Source organism: Ceratotherium simum, chromosome 22, assembly GCF_057802395.1.
Source record: "Ceratotherium simum simum isolate JZ-2026a chromosome 22, ASM5780239v1, whole genome shotgun sequence".
Classification (NCBI taxonomy): Eukaryota; Metazoa; Chordata; class Mammalia; order Perissodactyla; family Rhinocerotidae; genus Ceratotherium; species Ceratotherium simum.
The window spans coordinates 50,392,305-50,406,942 of record NC_141921.1 but is presented as its reverse complement, the minus strand read 5'-3'; the positions used below and the strand labels follow the sequence as shown (position 1 = coordinate 50,406,942).

Sequence of the window (14,638 nt, the reverse complement as noted above, 5' to 3'; positions counted from 1 at the left end):
CACGGAAGCCACTGAGGTAACCAGGAGAGCAGAGACCATGATAAGAGAGGGGAAGGAAGGAGGGACAGGCCCCTCGAGGAGGATGGAGAAGGAAATGTCCTGGACGAGGTACACTGCCAATCTTTCAGGTGGACTGGTGGGCCAAGGTGGGGGAGGAGCCTGGGTGTCCCCTGCACCCCTCGGAGGATGGTGGGGCCACCTGCAGAAGAGCAGCTGTGGGGATGGCCATGAGCTCAGAAGCATAAGTGCTCTGCCTGGACACCAGCTCCAGACTGTCTCCCAGGCCAGGGCTCATGACTGGACCATGCTGGGGCTGGGCTGCTCAGCCCCACCTCTGCAGACCCAAAGCTGGACTCCGGGCCGCCAACAAGCCCCTGGAACAGAGCCCTGAAGAGGCATCTCTGGAGCAGAAGGCTGGTCAGTGCTGCAGGAAATAAAGAATCGGCTGATAAGACAGGCCTGTGGCTCTAGCTGGCCTGAGCTCCAGCCCATAAACAGGACCCCAAATCAGGGGGAGGGCCAAGGGGACGGGGCAGAGGAAAAGGAAGGCCTCAGGAAACCTCGCCATGGCTCCAGCAGGACCATGTAGCCCCAGCTCTGGAAACTGACTGCCCCCAGGAGCTAGAGGATGGACACCAGGGCACCTCAGACCAGGGCTGCCAAGGGGTCCCACTTCTGCCCTCACGGAAGACATCTGAGCACACTTCACAGGTGGCCCCGGGTCTCAGCAGACAAGGGGCCCCCAGGGAGCCAGGATGGAGGCTGCTGGAGGTGGAACCCCTCCCACTCATGCCCCCGGCTGTCTAGACACATCGCTGCACCCCCACCTCTCCAGGGGATGAGTCACTCCTCAGAGCCTGGCACGCCCCCAGCTGTCTGGCTCCTCAGGGTCACAGCTCCTGGATCTCAAGGACAGCCTAAGTGGGGGAGGGCCCAGGCAGGAGGGCAGGTGGCAATCCAGTGAATGCCACAGACAGAGGCCCCACGTTACCCTGTCCCCCACTCCCCAGCCCTAGCACTGCATGGGGAGGCCCAGGCCGGGGAGGGGGCCCTCCTAGAGCTGCCTAATTACTGCTTGTCACAGCTCAAGTGGGTCACCCGTGAGACTGGCCTATTTCTAGCTGCAGCACGTGCCGAACCCCCTACCGCCGCCCAGCACAGTAGACCCAACAGAGATCCTCTCCCAAGGTCTGAGGGTGGGCAGACCAGCAGTGGGACACCCTGTCTGTCCCTCTGCCAGAAAACGGCAAGGGCAGAGTGCCTGTGCACCTGACCTGGGATTGATGCCACCTGACCGGGCAAAGGGTCCAGGGTCAGCCACTGGGCTGATGCTCGAGGAGCTTAGAGGAGCTGGGGAGCAAGGGGTCCCCCCTTCCTTCTCACTCCGTGCCCTTCTCTCCCACTTCTTGAATAAGCACACAAGACAGTGGTTTTGATCTAAGAATGATGCACATTTAGACAGACATTGGTGCCAGGCTCACACGTGACCAGCGCCACGCCAAGGGCGGGCAGAGCAAAGACAAAGTGGGGGGAATGGGCGCTGTGGGGGCACAAGCCAGGACCTGAGATTGCTGGTGGCCACTGGGGTGAGGGTGGGGACAGGTTAACCACAGTGACTCCAGAAGCGCCAGGTCCAGGGTGGTCACAGCCAGGGGCTCACAGAGAGCTGGGTGTGCCGCACCCCTCCCAGCGTCTGGCATCACCAGGTAGTCAGCACAAGAAGCAACCCTAGCCAGGGTACTCAGGTCTGCCCGGAGAGGAGCAAGGTCAGCCTTCAGTCCACCATGGGTCTGTAGGTGGGCAGCAGCATGTCTGACCAGATCCTGGAATCCCAACCACCAGCTTGAGGAGGAGCTGGGATGGTGCTGTCTGTCATGCTGTGGCTGAGGCTTGGGATCCAGACCACAGTGGAAGGTCCTGCTGGGCAAAGCTGGCATCTATTCTTCTACTCTCTAGATGCAACACTGTCCTTTCGGACCAGGCTCCCTCTTCCCAGCCACCTGCCCCCACTGGCCACAGAAAGTCCTCAGTCAAGGTAGCACACACAAAAGGGAGTGGGGGTAGCCCAGCCCTGGAAAACTGCCAGCTTCCCCAGAAGTCAGAGAACACTCACCCCTGGACACAGCAGCTGGACGATGGGCCCCGCCTGCTGAGCTACATCATGGCTCCCAGCTGCTCAGACACCCCCGAAGGGAAACACCACAGGACTCTGCTTACCCGCACCCGACGCTCCTGCACATCTTGAAGTGGGGTCCCCAGGGGGCTCTGGCTGGAACCACCCACAAGCCAGCCAGTCTCAGGGCCACAGACCCCCTTGGACAGCATGGGACGGGTGGTTGGCTCCACCAGTGGGCCCGAGATACTAAGGCACGAAGCTAACCTAAGCCCACCGGGGTTGGGAGGGGAGAGCACAGGCTCCAAGGGGGCCCTCAAGCCGGCAAAGCACACAGTGACCAGCAATGACGACAGCCTGGTTTTTCCAACGCAGCACAGGCTGGAGGAAAAGAGTGACCACCCAAGGGTGGCAATGGCTCTTGCTATAAGGGGCTCTACGTCCTGGTGGCCTCTATAAAGGCCTCTGGAAAGCGGGGAGAGCCCCGGTCGCGGCTGGCACCTCTGCGCAGGCCCAAGGGCCAGTCCCGAGCTGGAATCTGGGAAGTCGATGTGCAGCTAGGAAGGTCGTGCGATGACTTCAAGTTCCTGGCGCGGCCGGCTGGTGCCCTATCCGTCTCCAGCAAGCCTTGCGTGGAGATCCTAGGAGGGAGCAGGAACGCGGAAGGGAGAGCGGGCTGGAGGGCCTGGGACCTCCCGCGCACTTGTCGGGCAGGCGGAGCCCCGGTGGGCGGGCCGCCTCGCGCTTCAGGGCTGCCTGCGCAGGCCTGGGCGCCCGAAGGCCGGGTGCATGAGGTTCTCGGTGATGTAGGCCACGAGCAGGCAGATAACCACAAGCATGACGCAGATGGAGCCGCCCACCGCCGTCATGGCCACCACGATCTCCCGCATGCCGGCTGGCTCGGCGGCGAACTCCACGCACTCGGTGGACCCGGCAGGCTCCGGGACGGTGGCGGCGGCGGGCTCGGCGCGCAGCGGCAGCGGCTGCAGGCACAGGCGGTAGCGCACGCCGTCGTGCACGTCGGGCAGCAGGTAGTCGCGGCAGGAGGCGCCCAGGAGCACGCGCTCGCACGGGAAGCGCGTGTAGGCGCCGCGCCACGAGCAGTTGAGCGCGAAGGCGCGCACGCGGCGCGCCTCGGCCGGCGCCAGGCGCCACTGCAGCAGCACGCTGCGGTTGCGCAGGACGCTGGCGCGCAGCGAGCGGCCGGCCGAGGCGTGCGCCGCGCAGCCGGGCGCCTGGCAGCGGAAGCCGCGCGCGGGGCTGCGGAAGCACAGGCGCCCGCCGCCCGCCTCGGGGCCCTCGGGCAGCACCTTGTAGGGGCACCAGGGCGCGTCGGCCGCCGGCTCCCAGCCCGGCGGCGTCGGGGCAGCCGCGCCGCAGGGGGGCGGCGCGCAGGCGGCCAGCAGCAGCAGCAGCAGCAGCGGCGGGGCGCGCATCCTGCGGCTGGGCCGGGCGCGGCGGGGCGCGGGCTCGCGGGCGCGGGCGGTGGGTCACGAGGGCCGCGCCGCCGCCGCTCCCCGCGCTCGCCCGCCGCGCCGCGCCCTCCGCCGCGCCCGCTCCGACCCGCCCCCGCGCCTAGTGCGCGCTCGGACCCGGCGCGGCGGCGGAGGCGGGGCCGCCCCACGCCCCGCCTTCCTTAACCCTCGCTGGCCCGCGGCCCCCTGCAGGGCGGAGCTCCGAGGTGGGGTGCGGCCTCGCGACCCCCGCCCCCGGCCGTGCTGTAGGGACCGGATGAGTGCGAGCAGGCACCGAGCGGTCCATCCACCTCTCCGTTTCTCGCTGTGTGAGCGGATCCCCGTCCCTAGCTCTCCCCCGCCCGGTTTTTCCGAGGCTTTCCCGAGGGCTGTGGTCCTGAGTCGTGGCACCCGAGGGCAGCTCCGCGACTGTCCTTGGCCATGCCAGTCCGGGACGCCGTGCCTCCTGATGGGGAGAGGAGGCAGCGGCCTGGAGCGCGCAGGACCCTGGGTCTGCCCCATCCGAGACCCGCGGTAGGGACCCAAAGTAAGGGTCTCGACTACCCTGACGGGGAGGGGGCGAGGATGGCAACCCTCCTTCGCCCTTAGGGCTTCTGCCCCTTTAGAGTTGGACAGCGCCGATCCAGGGGCGGCGGGGGCACCGAGAGATGAGGCTTCCTTTGGTGAAAACTTTATTCACTGCGCACAAAAGAGGCAGCTACAGGGCAGACCACCCTCTGCTCTGATTCATCCTTTACTCCTCCCCCTGCAGATATGGCTCTGGAGTAGCCATCCCGACGGCCTGAGAAGGGGGGTCAGGGCTGGACAAAGGGAACAGACCCCCAACAAGCCCATCTGGTGCAGTGGGTGGGCAGCACCGCCTGGGGAAGGAGGGACACACACTTTTGCCCACTCTTGTCTTCAGGACGAGCCCCAAGACCCTAGCCCCTTGATCCCATCCCTGCCTAGACCACGGAGCACTCAAGACACCCTTCCAGGGCTAGCGGATACCTGGCCCCGCATGCTTGACATCACTGGACATGAAGCAGGAGTGTCTCACGTGCAGTGAGCATGCCTCTGGTTGAGGGACAGCTTGGTGTCCTGGACAGCAACCGCGCTGCGGACTCTGGGCTCCTGTGGCACCTTCCAGGTCCTGTTCTCACAGGAGAGGAAGGACCAGGTGAGCTGCAGTCCTCACTGGGTCTTTGGTCCCCACATACCCACCCATGGAGCACCCACTCCCATCCCCAGCCTCACTAATTACTGGTCATCCCCCAAAATTCCAGATCAGTGCCAGATCTCGAGGCCTTTATCAGAGCCTGAAGCCAAGGGTCAGAAGCCCCCCAACAGCCCCAGCATGCCTCATTAGTTGGTCTAGAGGACCCTGCCCCCAACACCAGGCCTCTCCAGCTAATTGGGACCCTGAGCAGGGTCTCGCCAGGCCTCTGCCCCTAGTGGGGAAGAGTTAGGGGTGAAGGTTTGGGGGGGCACTCCCTGGCAGTGCGTTGGCTTCTCCCTTCCCATCAGGCAGGGAGGGCCCTGGGCCCGCACTCCTGTCCCAGCTATGTGGGGGACTCGGGAGCTCCCCCCAGAAAGCAGAAAATGATGGTGACCTAGGGACCTCACGTCCCCACCCCGAGCACCCCAGGGCATTGGCCAGCTCACTCATTGGGTTCCAGTGGAAGCCTGAGGCAGCTACAGCCACTCTGCCCCAAGGGGAAGGGGCACCCGCCCAGGCGACAGTGCCGGGGGTAAGGGGCCCCATGGCATCTCTAGGCCTGAGGACAGCTGGGTGACCAATCCGCCAGTCCGCTCCAGAGAAGAGAGGAGTCTTCAGGGCTTTGTGCCGCTGGCAGGGTGGAAATCCAGTTCGATCCAGCCTGAGGCCTCCCTGGGGAGTCTGGTGGATGCCCTGAGCCTGTTCTGGGGCTGGGGGCTCACCATTGCTGAGCTTTTCCTGGTCAGGGCAGCTCCTGGCCGAGTGGAAGGGCCAGCCATGGGGCTGAGGGCTCTGCAGTCCCCCTCAGCTGGGCATGTCGTGCGTCCAGGGCATCTTGCCTACTTTGGGCCAAGAGCAGATGAGGGTGGGGCGAGGGCTGTGCTCCAGGTGTCCAGGTGCGAGATCCGCTGAGCTGCAGCACAGTTCAGGAGGGCAGATGTGAGCAAGTCCTACTTTCCACCTGAGAGATCTGGGCTGATGAAGCCAAGGAACTGTCTCCAGAGACCACGAGGGGCCCCAACCTTCACCCCACGTCAGCCGTCACACCCACCTCTGCAGCTGCCCCTGTCAACGGCCGTGGGGACTCCCTCTCTAGTCCTATGGAGGCCCAGTCCTAGGGCTTGGCTCTGCAGAGGGGCTGGAACCCCACTGCTGCCAGCCACAGCCTATGAGGAAAGTGAAAGGATTCCAGCCCCTTGCCCCACAGAGACAGTCCATCTCTGATCCTGGATCCACCAGCCCTGAGAGCCCCCAGCGAGAGCCCTGGCAAGCTGCCTGCCCAGAAGTATGAGGGCTAATGGGGTTTGTGTGAGCATTGGGGCTGCTGTCATCTCTGCCCCATTAAGGGGAAAGGATGAGGGGGTTGAGGGTCAGCACCCACCTTCCCCAGGTAGCTGAGCATGGCACTGACGGCCTCCAGCCCACCAGAAAGGGCACAAGGCCAGGACCACAAAGACCAGAGCCCAGCTGGCCCGCCTTTAAGCCGCTGCCCACCATCAGCGTAGATCCCCCCTCCCATGCACAGGAACACCCAGCGCACTGCTCAGGCTTCACACATCCCAAAGGCCTTCCCTTCACTGCTCTCTTCCAGGGCCCCCAGAGGCGAGGTAGAGGCAGGACAGAACAGGCAGCCCCCCACTTCTGGCTGAAGCCAGCTTCCTGGGCAGCCCCACTGGAGACCAGAGGAAGGAGCCTGGGCTGTGCAGAGGTGGAGGCGGCTGCTGGGGTGCAGCCAGACTTTTCTTCTGGAGGCGAAAGAGGAGGGGGGCGTCCAGAGGGAGAAGGAGCACAGTGAGCTGCGTGGGCGGGTGGCACCCACCTCCCCCCCACTTCCAGCACTAGCACCTCCATTTCCCTTTGGGAACCCCCTTTTTCTGGCCTCGGTCTGTGGGGGTCTTGGTGGGGCTCACACACCCTGCCCAGGTGTTGGCGGGGCTCCCGGGCCTGGCTAGTAGGACCCATCGCCTTGACCTCGAGGCCTTTGCTGAGGTTTGTGGGAAGGGGAATTGCTCTGGTGGCAGGGGCAGACTTCCAGCTGCTGCCGCCCTAAAGATGTTGCATGGGAAGAGCCAGTCTGAGAACGAAGCCAACCCCTGAGAGAGGCAAGACACCTGGGCAGAGTATTTGCTCCAAGTGTCTGGACCCAGCCTTGCCTGAAGTGAGCGCACCCTCTGGACTTCAAAGTCACGGGAGCCAGGAAAGCCCCTTTTGTGTAAACATTGAAACTCGGGCTTTCTGATTACTGAAACTCAGAGTCCCATCGGATCTGTGGCCTGCAGGCCCTACGTAGGCTAGCCCCCGCCAACCTCACCAACTTCACCTTCCACCCCTCCACCCTGATCCCTTCCTTTTCCTAGAACTCCCAGGTCAATCTCTGCCTGATGGCCCCTCCCTGCAGATCTGAGTCTCCTCCCACGCCCTGGCTGGGTCCAGAGGGCCTCGGAGGCAGCAGGGTGGGCAGTGGGCCCCTCCGTCCCTGCCCTCCAGCTGTGGACTATGGACACAGACTAGCCCCAGGCCTGACAAGGGGCCAGCATGAAGGACAAGGGGCCAGCAAGGCACAGACCCCGGCCCATGGCTGTGAGCAAGAGCTGGGGAACCGCTTCTGTGAAAGGAAAACACGGTTTCCCGGTCTCCTGTTGGGTCAGTGGGGACTGGACATGGGAAGTCCAACTGGGGCTAGCCCTGAGGACGGGAGGGAGGCAGGGAGGGGAGAGACCTCTACGCAGCACCTGCAGTTCTGGCTGGAGCTGCCTTTTCAACGCACACACTTCACTGTCCGAAGCGCCAGTGTCCAATGGCGTCAGACATGAGCACCAGCTGTGTTGCTATTTACTACACATCTTCTTTAACTCCATTCACTTTTTCACTTAAACAATGTTTTTCAAAGGGAGATTTCATATCACAAACACAAATAGAAAGTTCCAGAAAAATAAATATCAGACAGTTTTCGCTTCTTGTGCTGCTTGGAGGCATCAGACTGATTCTAAAGCATGTCCCCAAAGCCTCTGTGGCCTTCATCCTCTCTGCACCCCAAATGCTGCCTGTCCCTCTGCTGTAACTGGAGAGCCACCCAGGCCTGTCCCAGAGCCCAGCAGGCTGCTGGCCCCCCACAGGATCACTTTAGTCCCCACTCCTACTGGGGAGGGGGCATCCAGGTGAATCCACCCAGGGCACACCCCTGGCGGCTCCTCTGAGCCCATTGTGGGGGCTCACGTCTCACTGTCGCAGCGAAACGCTTCCATCCAGCAGGGGAAGGCCACACCTTCCCAAAGCGACAATGGGGACTGCCAGACAAGGTGGTCCCACTAGTCAGGGCCTAGAGAGGGCAGCTGGGACCCTGAGCACGCAGGATCAGGGGACGTGGGGGTGACTGCTCTTTAGGTTGTAAGAAAAGAGGGAGAAGCCTCCGGGCAGCAGCTGCCCACTGACAGCCCCCACGGCCCTCAGGGCCCGGCTGGCCGGCGTTTTGGTGTCCGGCCCACACGGCCCCCTCAGGGCTCCGGGACTCCACTCCCTCTCCAGCTGCAGCGACAGCTCTCGAGGAAAAGCACAGCCCCTGGGGCCAGCCTCAGGTTGTGCCCCCAAAGGCCCAGGGAGGGGCAGTGCTCCTTGCTGGGTGAGGGGTGGGCCCTGCATGGTGCGCGTCCCTGGCGAGGGGCTCTGGGACCTGACGTCAGAGGGGAGAGGTGCCTTTGTGAGAGCAGAGCTCCGTTCTCACCAGACCTGGGCTCTGGGAAGCGGGCAGGGCCTTCACATCAAGTGACATCAAGCCACAGTTCCTCTCCGTGGGTGGCCTTCTCAAAGTGCTGTCCTCTGCCTCCCCCACACGTGCCGGACCCTGCAGGTGCCTCAGCCCACCCCTGGACCAGACACACTGTGGGCTGGGCACCTGTGTGGCTGGGGACAGGGGAGGAGGTAGCCTCCAGGCACCCGTAGCAGGGATCGCTGGTGTGAGGGGTGGACCTGAGGGGAGACGCCCCACGGCCCCCAGGCCCAGGGCACAGTGGCCAAGATGGCTGGGAAGGAGAGCAGCAAGGGCACTGAGTGGCTGCCCAGATCCCTGCATGCTGGCCGTGCCCCAGGGCGGGGTCTGTGTCACCTTGGGCCCTGGGTCTACCTGCTACAACGACAGGCACCCCTGGTGCTCGGTGACGCCACTGAGGTTGTGCAGCGGGAGCCTTCACCCCCCTCACCTGTCTCCTTTGCTTTAGCAGGTGAGGAAGCCGGTGCACGGAGGGTGGCCGCTCTTGCCGCTGTCCCGGCTGGTGGGGCAGGCCGGCATCCCAGCCCTTTGCCCAGCCTGGATGTACCTGCTTCTGTAGTCCCTGTGGACAGAGATGTGCTGGGCGTTTAGAAGTGTGTCTTCAGAGCAGTGTGGGTAGTGGGCTGGCATCTGCTGTCCCCACCACCCGGGCCTCCATTTTCTCACCTGCAGAGCAAGGATGGAGAGGTCCTGGCTTCCAGTGTCCACGTGAGCGAGCCGGCCTGCCCAGATCTGAGCTCTGGGGTTTGGGTGGCTTCTCCGGGTTCCCAGCGGCTCCGTGAGACCTGGGCGGGTAGGAGCACAGTGCTTCCAGGATCTTTAGGGAAGGAGCCTGAGCCAGAGGCTCCCAGGACTCACAGGACTGTGAGCCTGGCCTGGGACCCCCTCTTCCCCTTCTCTCTCTAGTGCAGACAAGCCAAGAGCCGGCAGTGCAAGCGTACAGCAGTCGGGCTGAAAGGGCCACTTGGCCACCAGCTGGGTGAGCAGTGCAGAGAGGGAAACTGAGGCTCAGAGGGCCTGTGAGGCTGGGACATAGAGCCAGGTTCCATCCAGGTGGCTTCTGTTGCCCCCAGACCCTGTGGAGGAAAGTGGGAGGTGGAGGGACCTGCAGGGCTCCCTAGTGGGTCTCTCCTGTGGCTCTACGTCCCCGTCCTCCTCCCAGTATGGATTAAGACAGGCGCTAGGAAGATGGCAGCTTTTGCTTAAAATGCCTTAAATTAAGCAAAAAGAGTGTGTTTCCCAGAGAGTAGAATCCATCTGTGTTGTTTCCAAGGCTCAGCGAGAAGGCACGGGCACAAGGTCACCAGATTCCCTTGGCTCGTTTTTGCTCTTGTCCAAAGACCGCTAAGGAGCCAGTCGTGGCCAAGGACATTAGGAAGGCAAGACAAGGGCTGGGCCTTGCTGGTCAGCACAGGGTCAGCTGGTCCGCCTGGGGTCAGGGCATCAGTGGCTCTGCTGGCCCTGATCAGCCTGGTCCCTGTCCAGCTCATCTCAGACCCCTTCACTGACTTAAATCTACTCAGATTCCCTAGGAAATTTTCCATTTTGTTAAGTCTTCAAATGAATTGTCATAACAATGTGCACAGTGTTCTCATTCCCACTGCATACGTAATTATGTCCTCTTTTTCACTCCTAATGTAGAAGAAAAACATCACGTGTGCCACGCCTGTTCTTGTGAAGAAAGGTTCTACTCTGGTCTTCCCCGATCTTTGGTGAGTTTGAGCTCCGAAGGCCAGTCTTTCCACAAGGTTAACCGAGGAGTTCCCGCCTCTGGCCCTGCTTGGCCCACAGCTGCTGGAGGAGAGTCTCCTGGAGGGACAGCAAGAGGGCGCCTTCACCCGAGCCTGCTCTGCTGCATCCTTGGAAATTCGGGCACTGCAAACCTTCAGTGATGCTTCTCGCCCGTCGTGTGGAGAATGGGGAGAAACCTCCCCAAGTTCTCCTTCTGATGCTATAAAACTGCTCTTGGGCATGCTGTTTGCACAAAGGTGCCTTCTCCGAAACCTGGCCTTCTGAAAGTGGGACCCATCACCCCCAAATCCAGCATTCTGATGGGTCTGCCATTAGTAACATCTTTCCCTGACAATATATCTAAACTGACATCTCTTCTGAAGGGTACCCTTACGATTTCTTTGTGAAGCCAGAAGGCAGCTCTGGAATTTCCCTCTTCTCCCTTTGTGCAAAAAGTTATGCTAAATCTCACAATTTTCTTACTTAAGAGTTGAGCCTGTTTCCTTTCATCGGCTGCAGTCTGTTTTTTTCTTGAAGGAGCATCTTCTTTCTTAATCGTTGATTCATTTCATCTGATTTTTTTGCAGGGGCAAAACCTGGCTCACAAATACGAAGGTATAAAAGTGTGTTGGACGGCCGTCTCTCTCCTCCACGAGCCCCCAGACAGCCACGGTCATCAGCACGCGTTTCCTTCCACTGGCAGTGGTCGCATCAGCAGACAAGGACATGTAGCCCAGCTCCCCGTGTTTACAGTCGTCGCATACTAAGTGCTCTCTCCTCTGGCCTTTTTACCTTAATAATATGCTGTGGAGATGCACGTCGAAGTTGGGTGGCAGCACTTCAGACGACAGGTTTTGCTTTCCGTCTTCTGAGACAGGCACACGGCTCTGTTGCCCTGGAGCGCACGCTCTCTGCACGTGCACAGGCCCACGTGACGAGCTGCAGCTCGCCGCCGGCAGGGGGCGCGCGGCTGGGGACACGACGGGGGCGGCGCCACCTGCTGGGCGCGCGCTGTACTGCGCGGGGCGGGGGCGCACACCTCCCCGGGTCGCGGGTCAGGGCCCAGGGGCCGGTTCCCCTTGGTTCCTCTCCGCTTTCAGAAGTACCCGGGGGGTTCTCGCCTTTAAAAAAAAATACATGGACTTTGACTTTTTAAAAAACCTTTCTTTCTCTGTCCTTTTTGTGTCCTTGGCCCGTTTTCTCTCCTTCTTACCACTTTGTGTTGCCTCAGGCTCTTGTCTATAATGTGATGATTATAACATATAACATATAACAATTCGTTGCAAATAGGTCTCCCAGGTTTTGGCCTTTTGGCTTTGCTTGTAATGGTTCTGCCAGGCAAAAACGCTGTATTTTTACGTGGAAAAACGTAGCACCCTTTATTTGTCACTTCTGGATTTGGGGTCATGTTTAGAAAAGCCTTCGGAGTCCTGAGGTTAGAAAGGGATTCTCCCCCCAGTACTTTCATGGTTTTATTTATTCTATGTCTAATTTTGACCACCTCGGGATTTGTTCTAGTGTACTGCACAAACTCCAGATTCAGCCTCATTTATTAAATGGTCCTCCCTCCCCAGGGATTTATGAGCCGCCCGTGTCCCACATGAATTCCACACGGTGTTTCTGGGCTCTACTCTGCTCCATGCTGTCACACTGTCTTAATTATTCGTGTCTGAATATGCTTTACCACCTGGTAGGGCTAGTGCCCCTTCATTACTTTTATTCTTCAGAAATGTTCTGGGTATTCTTGCTTTTTTAAATGTATGAACTTTAACCATCTTTTTTTAAATTAAATTTTACTGAGGTACAATTTCTTTAAAATAAAATGCATCCTCTTTCAGAGTACAGTTTGATGAATTTTGACAAATGTGGACATCTGTGTAGCCACACCTCCACCCAGACACAAACATTTCCATTTCCCGCAAAGCCCTCTCGAGCCCCTTCTCACTCCGTCCTTCCCACAGCGGCTCTGCCTCCGGTCACTGATCTTGCCTGCCCTAGAACTTCATGTACGTGGAACCAGACGGTGCGTTCTCCTCTGCCTGGCTTCCGCCACTCAGCATGATGACTCTCAGATCCTTCCACGCTGTTGCATGTGTCACAGTTCACTCCTTTTTATTGCTATGTAGTATTCCATTTCATAATCTGTTTACATATTCGCCTAGTGGTGGACACTCAGCAGGGATTAGTGATTATGAATAAGCTGCTACAAACATACAAGTCTTTGCATGGCTGTGTTTTCAATTGTCTCAGGTAAATACTTAGGTGCAGTGGAATTTAGAGGACCTAGGCTGTGTTTACGGTTAACATTATGACGGTCTGCCAGATCATTTTCCCAAGTGGCTGTACCATTTTATATTTCTACCAGCAAAGTATGGAACTTACAGGTGCTTCACACCCTGGCCAACACTGGTATTTTCAGTCTGTATTAATACTAGTGGGTGTGCAGTGATGTCTCATTGTGTGTAACTTTTTATTTTGAAATAATTTAGAATTTCAGAAAAGTTGGAAAATTAGTACAGAGAGTTCCCATATACCCTTCACCCAGGTTCTCCGATTGGTAACAACTAGTATAACCATAGCACGATTCTCAAAACCGGGCCCTAACTTTGATACAACACTATCACCTACAGAATGTGTTCAGTTCTGCCAGCTTTCCCAACACTGTCCTTTGCTCCAGGACCCACACTGCGTTTCGGGACCACGGCTCCTTCGTCTTCTCCAATCACTGACGGATCCTTGGTGTTTGCCTGTTTCCATGACCTTGACACTTTGAAGGGTACTGGCCAGTTATTTTGTTGAATGCCCCTTAACCTGGAAGTGCCTGGTGTTTTCTCCCGATCAGGCTGAGGTCATAAGTTTTTGGTAAGTGATGTGTCTTCAGTGCATCATAGTGGGGATGACGTGGCATCTGTATGTCTTATGGCTGGTGACAATAAGGTGAGGTCTACTGGGTTTCTCCACTGTAAAGTCAGCTTTTCTCTTAGTAATTAATAAATCTTATGGGAGATACTTAGAGACTATTGCAGATAACTCTGTTTCTCATCATACGTCCTCATCACTAATTTCAGCATTGACCTGTGGTTCCTGCCTACAATATTTATTACTGGGGTTGCTTGTCTAATGGTGTTTTCTATTTCTCTCATTCTTTCTATATTTATTAATTCAAGTTTTTCATAAGGAAGAGCTGTGCCTTCTCCCCCATTTATGTATTCATTGGATTATTTATATCGTATAGAATCTTGGCTATTTACCATACTGTTTTAATCACTGTAGCTTTGTAATAAGTTTTGAGATTAGGAAGTGTGTCTTCCAACTTTTTTCTTTTTCAATATTGTTTTGGCTATTCAGAGCCCCTTGCAATTACATGTGAATTTTAGGATCAGCTTTTCCATTTCTGCAACAAAGAGCATTGGAATCTTAACAGGGATTCCATGGACTCTGTAGATGAATTTGAGTGGTATTGCTACCTTAATATTAAGTCTTCCAATCCAAGAACACAGGATGGACTTTTCCATTTATTTAGGTCTTTTTTAATTTCTTTCAGTAATGATTGTAGTTTTCAGTGTTACAGTGTACAAGTCTTTCACCTCTTTGGTTAAATTTGTTCCTAGGTCTTTTATTCTTTTGGATGGTATTGTAAATGGAATTGTTGTTTGTTTGTTTGTTTGAGGAAGATTGGCCCTAAGCTAACATCTATTGCCAATCTTCCTCTTTTTTTTTCCTCCTCAAAGCCCCAGTACATAGTTGTATATCCTAGTTGTAGGTCCTTCTAGTTCTTCTATGTGGGACGCTGCCTCAGCATGGTTTGATGAGCGGTGAGTAGGTCTGCACCCAGGATCCAAACCAGTGAACCCCAGGCCGCTGAAGAGGAATGCACGAACTTAAGCACTATGCCACCAGGCTGGCCCCTGGAATTGTTTTTTTTTTTTTAATTTTCTTTTCAAATTGTTTATTACTAGTGTATAGAATTACAACTGATTTTTTTTGTGTTTATCTTGTATCCTGCAATTTTGCTGAACTTTTTAATTAGCTGCAGTAGTTTGGGGAAGATTATTTAGGGTTTTCACTATATAAGTTCATGTCAACTGTGAATAGGGACAGTTTTACTCCTGCCTTTCCAATTTGGATCACTTTTGTTTCTTTTTCTTGTCTAATTGCTTTGTCTAGAATTTCAGTACCATGCCGTGCAGTGGGAGCACCGTTTACGTGTGTGACTGTGTTTGGTTTCACCACAGAAAAGGAGGCCACCTGGAGGCCACAGCCTGTTCAGGAAGGTTGGGAAATCATTGGAAAACGACACGGAAGGAGCAGAAACACCCTACTGTATCACGGCGTGGAGAGAAACGCGTCACTGT

The 14,638-nt window shown here is 57.5% G+C and overlaps 1 protein-coding gene and 1 long non-coding RNA gene across 2 annotated transcripts; one reads left to right on the top strand and one right to left on the bottom strand.

Moving 5' to 3' along the window:
• Nucleotides 1–1,430: 1,430 nt before the first annotated feature.
• On the bottom strand, nt 1,431–3,597 carry FNDC10 (fibronectin type III domain containing 10). Its single transcript, XM_014783723.2, has one exon. It carries the CDS (start codon nt 3,547–3,549, stop codon nt 2,860–2,862), a length of 690 nt encoding a protein of 229 aa, XP_014639209.2. The 5' UTR covers nt 3,550–3,597; the 3' UTR covers nt 1,431–2,859.
• A 208-nt stretch (nt 3,598–3,805) lies between these two features.
• On the top strand, nt 3,806–12,142 carry LOC147914163 (uncharacterized). Its single transcript, XR_015555883.1, has 3 exons — nt 3,806–9,531; nt 10,194–10,264; nt 10,871–12,142. It is a non-coding gene; the product is annotated as an uncharacterized LOC147914163 (long non-coding RNA).
• The last annotated feature ends 2,496 nt before the right edge of the window (nt 12,143–14,638 follow it).